The sequence below is a fragment of the Asparagus officinalis genome, chromosome 2 (genome assembly GCF_001876935.1).
Source record: "Asparagus officinalis chromosome 2, Aspof.V1, whole genome shotgun sequence".
NCBI lineage: Eukaryota > Viridiplantae > Streptophyta > Magnoliopsida > Asparagales > Asparagaceae > Asparagus > Asparagus officinalis.
In genome coordinates, this window is record NC_033795.1 from 17,840,844 (window position 1) to 17,851,893 (window position 11,050).

Consider the following 11,050-nt stretch of genomic DNA (forward strand, 5'->3'; position numbering starts at 1 on the left):
TAGCAAGGCAGAGATGGTTGATGGCAGAAGTCCTAGTGTCCTGTTGTGTAGAAAGTTTAGGGAATGACATACTCCTTGAAAATTAATTGTACCGTAACCGTATCGTTGTATTCCAAAATCAGTGCACGGTCCATATATCGACACCAGGACTCTTGACGATTCAAGGCAGACAGTTTTTCTTGTATGTATGTAGCATGCTGAATTATGAACCCAAAACAACGTTACTAATATTATGAGCAACGAGATACTGAAGTATTAATCCAAAACAGCGTTCCTAATATTATGGGCAACGAGAAAACACCGTTCTTGATATTATGGGCAACGAGATACTGCGATAGTATTGGTAAACACTAAAGTTGGCCGTTAAAGTGTCAATTTACTTTTTTTTTTCTCCCTTGAACTATGTATACGGGCAACACGATAATGTTTTTTTTAAGGATTTCTTGTATTTTTTGTTTAAAAAATGATTTTCTTATTCATAAAAATGGTTTAAGGGCAAAAAGGAAAAGTCGTTTAAAGTGTGTTTTAGCTTGGGACAATAGGAGATAAAACCGATAAGAACCTAGAAATAAATATTCAAAGAAAAATATATATCATCACGTTATTGATCTACAAATGTTTGGCTGTAGACCTGTAAAATTAACATGTTGGCATAGCTTAAGAGACAAAATATGTAAACTGGTACTTTAGAAGAGAACTTGGAAGCTCAGCACATGCCTTAAGGATGAGTCTGCTACTTCATCCTTATTGTGGACTCAAAATAAGACCAGATAGGCGAGGAGAAGAAAATGGTTGCTTGCATCCATAGTAATAGACAAATGCATTAGATAAGAACATCACAAAAATGACAAGCAAATTTTATTTCAAAATTTATTTAGTCTGGTATTATCTCTGACCTACTAGCATGAACTACAACTTATGACCAGAATATTCGCCCAAAAGAGAACTCACGCCACCAAAGGAACATATGTGACGAGACCTCTTTCCTCCATCTGAATTCTAGTTTCAGGACATATGCTAAAATCATCCAGAACATTACGGTTACAACATAGGAGATAAATAAATTTAAAAAAAAATCTCAGCCAGCTGGTGGCTTTGAAGGTGATGGAGATCTCTCTTTCCTTTTCCCTGTTAAAGGTATAACTACACCACTTTGCAGCTCTGAGGATGATTTCTTCACACCATTCACATTCTCAGCTGTAAATTTCTCTGCATCATGCATCTCTTCTGCTTTTGCATGGGTTGATTTGCCACTATTGTGCGACTCTGGTCTAGTTATACAAAGCCAATCCCTGGTGCTCTCATCACTGCATCGGTTTTCTACCGGCACATGCCATGATCCTGTCTCAGACTCCTAAAAGAACAGGAAAAAAAAAGACAAGTCTCGAGCAGAAAATTTTACAAGCTACAACGAGTAGCAAGGTGCAGTTCTAGTGTGAAGCTTATATAAGCTACGTTGAAAATACCTGAATAACTATAGAGTACGGGGGTGGCATTGTCAGTCTGAAATTACCTTTAGCGAATGTATACCGAACCTGAAAGAGAATGTTATGGAAGGTTATAATATGAAAATGTATGAAAGATGAATTTTGGACAAATAAAAGAAAAAAGAATACATTGTAATCACCAAGGTTACAGAAGCCGTTGGACTCGACGCCTAGAGCCTGGAAGCCTAGGCGGCGCCTAGGTGTTTTCCTTCTTTTCGGTTTTTAATTACAGTTATTGATAGTAAATATCAATGTTAGAGAAAGCTTACGTGCTGGAGTGACACATAGGTAGATTTCTTAAGTGGTAGCGGAGGATGTTTTGTTGAAGGTTGAAGAGGTAGAGAATGTGTTCATAGTTAAAGTTTGGAGGAGGTTGGAGGACATGGAGGCTGCAATGGAGGAAATCATGATCAATGCTTAAATGGTGTAGTCCATGTAGGCAGACTGTGCTCCCTTAGGCGCTCCCAAAAACTAAGTGGGCGGCCTAGGGATCACCCAGGCACTAGGCAAGCGGTTGCACCGTCTAGGCCTAGGCAGAGGCTTTTTAAAACATTGGTGATCATGAATGCAGAATAGGCCATTTTAAATCGTACTAGTTTTCAATGGCTTCGGAGAAAACACAATTGTTAAACATGAAGTTAAATGGCCAAAAGGGAGCTTTCAATCATCGAAGAGCTATATTCCTACCCAGGACACATTGGCAGCTTCAACATGGAACACATACACTTCTAGCAAGTGTTTGAAGAAGCCCTTCACATCTTAGGGCTGAAACCCCAGCAGTCTAGTCTAGTTATTGGCTGGCTGTTTTGGACCCTCCAAATGAAACGGTGTAGATACAAAGTGTTTTTACTAAGCATGCTCTCAGTATGGCATGTACGTACCCCATTACCCTGTGTAACGTCCCCAGTGCCATTAAAATAGATGAGGAGAACGGTATGGAAAACAGCGGAATAAATTGCAACTAAGCAAAAGCATAAAGGAATTGGAGCTTTGAACGTAAATCAGGCAGCAGCAGAGAAGACGTGATTAGATTCTACACAGTCGGAAACCTGCTAGCACTTGATACCTGTCAATTGACAAAAGGCTAGAGAGGAAAGAATGTTTGGTTCCTCTGCTCTGGACTTGATTAGGTCAACAAACCCAAACCGTGCATGTACTAGTTTGTCACAGGACCAGCTCAACACAATATTGTTCTGATGAGATCCAACCTGCCTAACTTGTACCTGTCGTTAGGAAGCTTCCAAGCTTCACATATGAAGTTGGTTAAAGATACGAAATTTATCATGAGATATTTGGCTCTAATCATTTGTTTTCTTCTTTGTTTCACTCCTCCCTCTGCCCCCATACATTATTCTCTTCCCTTTTATCCCCTCCTTTCTCCATTTCCTCTTCTTTTTCTTTCACTTAATCTTAACATTTTTGTGAGATCATCGTTACCAGTTATCTTATGATATCTATTAGAAGCACCTGACTAGGAAGCCTTATATATAGGGGAGAGCAAATTTTAGGTGAAACAGCAAAAATTGACCGAACAGCATGATATTTAACAGTTTGGGTCGGTTTCAAGTGCTATTCGGTTCGGGTTGGGTTGAAAAACTTTTAACCCGACATACCTGAACCGACCAAACATATGTGTGTTAAGTATTTGGGTGGGGTTATACGGTTTTAATATACCAAACCTGAGTGATTTTAAAATCAGTTAAACGTGATTGTGATGAATCGTGATAAGCTCTTACGTGATATTTCCTCCGATTTGCTCACAAGAAATTGTGGAAACCTTCATCTCTTGCACTCCTCTCCTCCATTACCTAGCTTGTAGGGTTAGCAAAAAATCTTCAGCTAAAATCTCATCCCTTCAGCAACTTTATCGCTCAACTACGGGTTCAAGTTTAAACCCTTTGAATCCTTTTGTGAAAATCTCATATGCAAGAGTCAAGACTATAATAGTTCAACAGCTTTATCATGGTAGAACCACCCCTTCAATATCCATCTTCGACTTTAAACTCTGCGCCGGTGGAGGTATATATCTCTTTATTCTCATGAATCCTTTTCGTCACCAACCAATATGAATATTCTTTTGTTACTATAAAACTTGATGATTGTTGTTTAATAAATTTGATCCTAGTTGATTTTGATTGTGCTAGCGTAAAAGATAGAAGAACAGTATGATTTTGATGGTTGTTAATTATCATATTGTAGACTTGTAGTTGAAATTTTCATGTTGCTTATACTTAAAGAAATTAACATTGATAAATATATGATCAATTTACAGTGAATGGTTTTTCTTTCTATTATTTTGTTTGATATATGCTTTTTTCTCATATCAATGAATCAATGATTTTTGAGTAATCAGGTTGCTTGTTCTTGCATTGGGCTTTAGATAACAAGATGTATACATTCTCATTATTCCTGTGCAAACCGACAAAACCGCACCGACCAGAACTGACTCACTTCGGTGCAGTTCGGTTCTTAGCAGGACGTTGATTCAATTCGGTTAGCATTATTTAGGTCGAAAACTGACCGACAGACCGTATGCTTAAGCCTACTTATAGATAATTCCTCCCTCCCAAACTTACATAACACCCCACACCACCCAACCTCCTCCCACCCCCCAACCATAAAAAAACCACCCGAAGAGAAGAAAGAAAAGAAAAATCATACATTTCATCATGCCAGCACCATGCCAAAAGAGAAGAGAAGAGGGGGAGCAAAAATCACAAAGAAAGGAAAGAAAGAAGTGAATGTAATGATCTTTTATTTTAATTTTAAAAGCATGTACTGTTAACTGTGAAGTTCTAAAGCGCACATCAAGTTTGGATAGGTCTGAGTTTCTTTCAGCAAAAACTGTTTGGTTATAATTTTTTTTTTCAAATTTAACAGCCAAATTTTCTTCACTCTATGTTAGATTGATATTATACAAATCTATTTTAGAGCTATAGATCCTTGAAGTATAGCCAAAATTATCAACACTGCATTGAAACCATTTTATTATCTTACTTGGCCAGCAATCTAACAAGTTCAACCAAAAACATACGCCAAATATAAGATAAATCTCAAATAACCTCAGAAATTTAAGAACATACATGCTGACAAGTAAACTAATTAAACTCATAAACTATTCTAAGATTCTTCCATGTGCAAAACATCTCATTCACACAAAATACAAACCAGCACCAAGCAACTGGTTAATTTTTTCTTGCTCTGGATAGTTTCTAAATCTGTCTTAACCAGTAACTCATGGTTCCGACTTAACTATCTCATCAAATCCTATATGATTATAAACCAGGAAGTCTACCAATGTGCATAATAAGGACATTACTGCAAACATCAATCAATCCTAATGCCCACACTATGTGATTTGGTAGCATTATCACTTATTACAAGAGTGCTAGCTACAGTCGTGAGTGCATTGCACTTGCACTGCAATAAGGACGTGTGTCCCTACATGTCCCAGTATGAGGCACATGTCCCAGCCACTGTACGAGTGTAGTGCACTCGCGACTGTGGCTAGCATTTCTCCACTTATTAATATGACAGCTTAAAACTCAAGGAATATCATCACTAGAGGTGATAAGCATCATCACCCTTTGTCATAGTATGTATGTCAGAAGCAAAATAAATTTGATAGAAGCGCTCCAAAGCAAGGTTTTAAATATCGACTGATAAATCGATAATATCAGCGATTTAATGGTTTTGGGACCCTTCCGCTATGATAAGTTCAAATTTTAATTGGTTATCATTTTTGGGTAATTATCGGCAATTAAGCCAATAAATTGGCCGATATTAGCGGTAAAAATTATTAGAATTATTTGTTAGTGATCTTAAACATGTGTATTTACATTTGGTTAGTGATCTTAAACATGTGCATTTACATTTTGGTGTGTTTAAATTTCATTAAGGTTCTATAGTTGGTTAGTTTATCTTGTTATTTGCTTGTATGTTATTCAATGTTATATTTTAGGATATTATTTTATGCATGCACACCTTCGATATGACACTCCGATAAATACTACTTATCGCTGATATATCCCCAATTTTCACTATCCGATATGACCGTCTGATAAATCCCCTATAAATGATATTTAAAACCTTGCTTCAAAGCACATAGCTGATGTCATAGTATATATGTTAGAAAGAAAATAAATCTGATAGAGGTGCTCCAAAGCACATACCTGATGTCGATCTTTCCACTTGGGGAAGAAGCTCCTGCCTAGGATCTCAAATATATGATCTCTCATTTCATCATTTGTCACAAGCAAACATTTCAGCTTAACTGCTGCATACAACCAATACCTGAATCATAACAGTTGTATTTAGACAAGAAACAATAGAGCCCAAAGTATATCTTATTAATAGATGGAAGGAGACTAACAGCATGCTACAAAAAGAACTTATAAATAGATGTGAAGATAATGAAATATTTAATAGATATAAAATCACGGTTCTAATTTTTGCATGCAGATAAGAGTATGGTTGGACAGGATCTGTGAGACCTCAACTTATAGTCCCACATTGGGAATTTACAGTGAAATTGTGTGGCTTAAATAGGTAAACTCAAGACTCAAGTGCAACATTGGCTAGTCGATTTTGGTAGTGGATTTAGCCAAACAGTGCATTACACTTGGTGGGTCCCACGGCTTGCATGCACCAACAGGCCCGCGGGCCTGCGACATGACAAGATCAATCTCTTTTACCAGTTAAATATTATGGAGATATGATGAGAATTAACTTTTCTGATATTTTCATTTAGAAGTATAAAATTTTTGAGAAACTATAACTAAATAAGACTATAAATCCGTAAGTCTCATTCCAGGTCTCTCACAAAGCAAGTCAGTATTATGCATAAACTCCGAGATAACAAAGTTGCAGAATTCATTGTAAACAGTAGTGCATTTGGAATATTTTTATCAGGAAACCATACCAATCATCATTTGATCCATTTGGGGTTGTATATAGTGCTCCTTCAGCTCTCCAGGTGTCAAGCAGCTGCCTATTGGAAGGGTTTTCCATGAGTGCTCGGTAACGCTTGTTGTGAAGTATAACAAGCGGCCATTTACTCTGGTTTCTTTTATAAAGTTCTCTTACAACAGCGTCCAGCTGCTCTATAAAGGAACACATGCAAAAGAACATCAATAGTGACACAGAAGTTTAAGGTCAGGCATAGCAGAAACATTCAGTAAACAATGAACGAACCTGGGACAAGCTGAATCCACCATCCGCAAAGTTTTGTTGATATAATGCGATATTTGCTCCATCAACTATAGCTCCATAATCAGCACGTTTCTCCAACCATTCCTAAACAAACAGAAAGTAGACTAAGTTAAATCCAAAATAAACAGAATAAAACATCCTACCACAGCACTAGTGTTAAATGAACAAACTTTACTGAAGTATAGTAAATAACTATATATATGTGTTCTTGGTTTCCATGATGTGTTTGCTACAAACAACTCTATGATGCATAAGCACCTTTGATATATAGCTCTCAAGGCTGATAATCGATGGGTGAAATGGATCCATGGGAGGTATATCAAAGAACCTAATATTTGGGATATCTCTGTTTCCTTTGGTCATTCCTGGGTCATTAAGAAAATCCTTAAATTGAGATAATATGCTCCTATTCTTGTTGATATTGGGGATGATGGTACTATCTGGCGAGGACTCCTCAATTCAGTTCAAGAGGTGCCTATGCTACTCTTAAGCCAAACCTCTCTAAAGTTACTTAGAAGAAAATTTGTGCGGAGTGCAATAAATTTACCATGACACTCTTTTATATTATGGTTGATATGCTAGGAAAGCTTTTGACTAGAACTCACTTGAGGAAAAGAGGCTTACAGGTTGATCAGTGTATTGATCAAGGTTATAGAAAGCGCTAGGTGGCCTAGGCGTCGGACCCGGCGCATAGAGCCTAGGCGGGGCCTAAGCATTTTCTTATTTTTTTCATTTTCTAATTACAATCAATGTTATCGAAAAAGGAAGGCACCACTAGCTGCTAAACTGGCGCCTAGTTTCTAGGCCTAGGAGGATTTCTATTTTTGTTTAAGTGGTGGCGAAAGAGATTTTGCTGAAGAGCAGAGGAGTTGGAGGAGGTGTTCGTATAGGTGGAGAAAGCCGAAGGAGTTCGAAGGATGTTAGAAGACTTGGAGGTAAAAACAAAGGAAATCAAGGCAAAGACCTAGCCGTGCAGTTTGCGTAAGCGGTCTCTGCTCCTCTAGGCATTCTCAAGGCCTAGGTGAGCGGCGCCTAGGTAATGCCTAGGCCTAGGCCTACGCGGGAGCTTTTTAAAACATTGAGATTGATACTAGTTGCCCACTTCGTGATCATGTTGAAGAGACAATTGAACACCTATTTTTTGAGTGTTCTATCACTAGAAGAATATGGAGTTTTGTTTACATATTTTATTCAAGGAAGGTCTGGTCTTTTTAATTGGAATACTATTGTTCCGTGGGTATTAATGAAATGGGGTGGCAAGGGCTTTAAAGATAAATTTAATAGATCTGCATTGGAGGCCTGCACTTATATTATTTGGCAAATGAGGAATAATATGGTTTTTAGAGGATCTCAACCAGATTTTGCGACCATCAAAAGTCAATATGTTTTCTACTTGAAGATTCAATTTAGAAAGGTGGAAAAGATATATGATATTATGGCTAATAGAAAATTGGCATGCAAGGTTTTATTTACAACCTCAGTTTGTGAGGAAAGTTGCAGGTGATGCTTGCTTTGATTTGTGCTCTGATTGAGAACATGTTTGTTGAAGCTGGAAGTTATTCAGTACAGATCTGATGAGGATATTGAGCTTGAAAGCTTTCGTCGGTATAGATGGTGATACGTATAGAGTTTATGACAGGTTTTTTGTTTTGAACCTATCCTTGAGGTTTTATTTTCTGTCGTCATGGAGTTTGTACAAATTTCATATTTTGGTATTGAATAAAATACACTAACCTGTTCACACACGCACACAAAAGCAAGCCTATATAGGTGTTCAAAATGTAGGAAAATGTTGGACATTCACAGCTGGGATTCATCTATCGGTATCATAGGCATAGTCTATGACATAGCTAGATGGAAAAGGTTAGAGTTTAATTATAATATTTCTATTATTTACTTTCATTATTCATTTTACCTCAATGTAGCCTTATGAAATAAACTATTTATATTTTAAAACCTCAGAACTTTTTTGTATTAAACTTTATTAGCCAATATTAACTTGTATCAGTTACTATTAGCTAATGTTGGCAACATCAGTTGAGTTTGGCAGGCCAAACCACCATGATTAAAATATGCACAATATGACTAATATGTAACAGTATTAGGTGATGCTTAAAATCTTGAACCATAGTTTTGTAGTCTGGAATTACTATCTTTCGCATTAACTATGACAATCCTATATGTTGATCTGAACCCGATTATAAATTACCAGGTAGGACTTGGGCATAAATTGATATAGATCAAATCAGTCTGTCTAACCCAACTAATACATGGGTTGGTTAGGGTGCTGCTCTTTGCCAGATAAAAACTGACTACTTGTATATAAATAAAAACTCATAGATCCTGAGAGACAAGACAATCTAACACATAGATTGCAGATTGCCTGAACTTGTATCGGATCTTATTTTTGAGAGGCCAATTTTGACTAAATCTATCTTTTATGAGCTTTATATTAAAAAGTTTTTTTTTCTTTCCATTTTAAGATGTTATTCCATTTGAATAGTCTTAGGTTTGAAATACAATTTCAGACTTTCAATGCAAATACTGAGAGACATTGTAATATTAAGCAAGCACTATAGTTTCCATAAGAAGCAAACTACTCACAATAATGGTGCCTATGCCCCATTACATTTATGACTAGTATTCCAATGTAACTCAACTGCATTACCTAAAAACATAGAGGAATAATCAAATCCCTAGATAGAGAGGAAGAGGATCGATCTAACCTGAAAAATCTTGAAATTAGACTTTGTTTCCCTTTCCATAGCCAAACTTGCCACTGACTCCACAAATTTCTCTGCTTCCTTCTCCTCAACATCCACACAAGCCAATCTCTGCCTGCAACAAGAACACTCCCCATTTGAGCTAACATTCCCTCTCTTCACGTCCCATCTCCCTTTCCCTAACCATCCCAATCCATGCCATCCTCCTCCATTCATCGAAATTACATCTCTTATTCTCATCAAATCCCATTCTTCGGCCCCAAACTCCACTGCAATATCACTTGTAAACCAATTTTCTAAAATTTCAGCGGTTGAAGAATTCACACTCCCTGCACAATTCCTCAACTTCAACAAATACTCATAAACTTTCTCCCCTTTCCCTTTCTTCGCGCTCACTTTCAACAATGCAGCAATCTCCGATTCTTCAGCCGAAACCCCCATCGAAATCATATGATTCTCAACTTCGTACGCCTTCTCAGCTTCCAATCCATTGCAAAAACTAAAAATCGCAGGTCCAAATGTTCTCAATCTCGGAACAGCCCCGTACTTACCCTTCATCGTTTTCACCAGATCGAAAGCGAGATCCCCGCCGCCTTCCGATTTCTGAACCGCAATCCTAGCCATCGTCGTGATCGTCGCTTCGTTTGGCACTATACCGCTCTCGATCATGCGGTTGAAAATTTCGAAACTTGAACCAATCTTTGATTGCTTTGAAGATGGATCTAGGGTTTCGATCGAAGAGGAGCAGAGATGCAAGAGAGTGTTGTAGTGGTACGAGGAGAGATTGAAGTTCGAAGAGAGGGCGGATTGATAGAGATCGAGGGCGCCGTTGAGATCTTTGTTCTTTGAGCAGGTATCGAGATCATGGCGGAATTGGGCTTCAGGCCTGTGATTCTTCTTCTTCATTGGTGATGGAGTTTGAAATCGGAGTGGAGGGCTAAAACCCTCGTCTTTGTTGGTGATAAAACCCTAGATGATGGGGGCAATTTTGGCGTCAGTTGTGACGCAGGAACAGCGGACGCGCTAAAAGCGATGTTCGGTTTTGAGGGCAAGGTGATTAGGGGTGCTTATTTGTGCACAAGGCCCGTCCCGGCCCGGTGTCCGACCCGGGCTCAGCCGGGCCTGCACTCGGCCTAGGACAGAGAGAGAGAATTAGGTACGTTTACTACCAAGTATAAATTTTTATGTTTGGTAGTGAGCTGTCATATTCTCATCCACTCATTCCAATTTCAAACCACTCTCCAACCCACATGAACGTCGGCATCAATTTCAATGAGTGGAGGGGAATATGCCACCTCACTACCAAGCACAAAAACTTGTGTTTGATACCAAGCATACTCATTTCACACACACACACACACACACACACACACATATATATATATATACATATATATATATATATACATATATACATATATATATATATATATACATATATACATCACACACACACACACACACACACACACACATATATATATATATACATATATATATATATATACATATATACATATATATATATATATATACATATATACATATATATATATATATATGTATATATATACATATATATATGTATATATATGTATATGTATATATATATATATATATATACATATG

General features: G+C 37.5%; 1 protein-coding gene across 1 annotated transcript; it reads right to left on the minus strand.

Moving 5' to 3' along the window:
- Positions 832-10,444, minus strand: LOC109830428 (proteinaceous RNase P 2). The gene is made up of 6 exons (XM_020397680.1): positions 9,425-10,444; positions 6,681-6,782; positions 6,409-6,584; positions 5,660-5,780; positions 1,467-1,535; positions 832-1,354 (listed from the first exon to the last, which is right to left on the minus strand). The coding sequence occupies exons 1-6, from the start codon at positions 10,325-10,327 to the stop codon at positions 1,079-1,081; spliced, it is 1,647 nt and encodes a 548-aa protein (XP_020253269.1). The 5' UTR covers positions 10,328-10,444; the 3' UTR covers positions 832-1,078.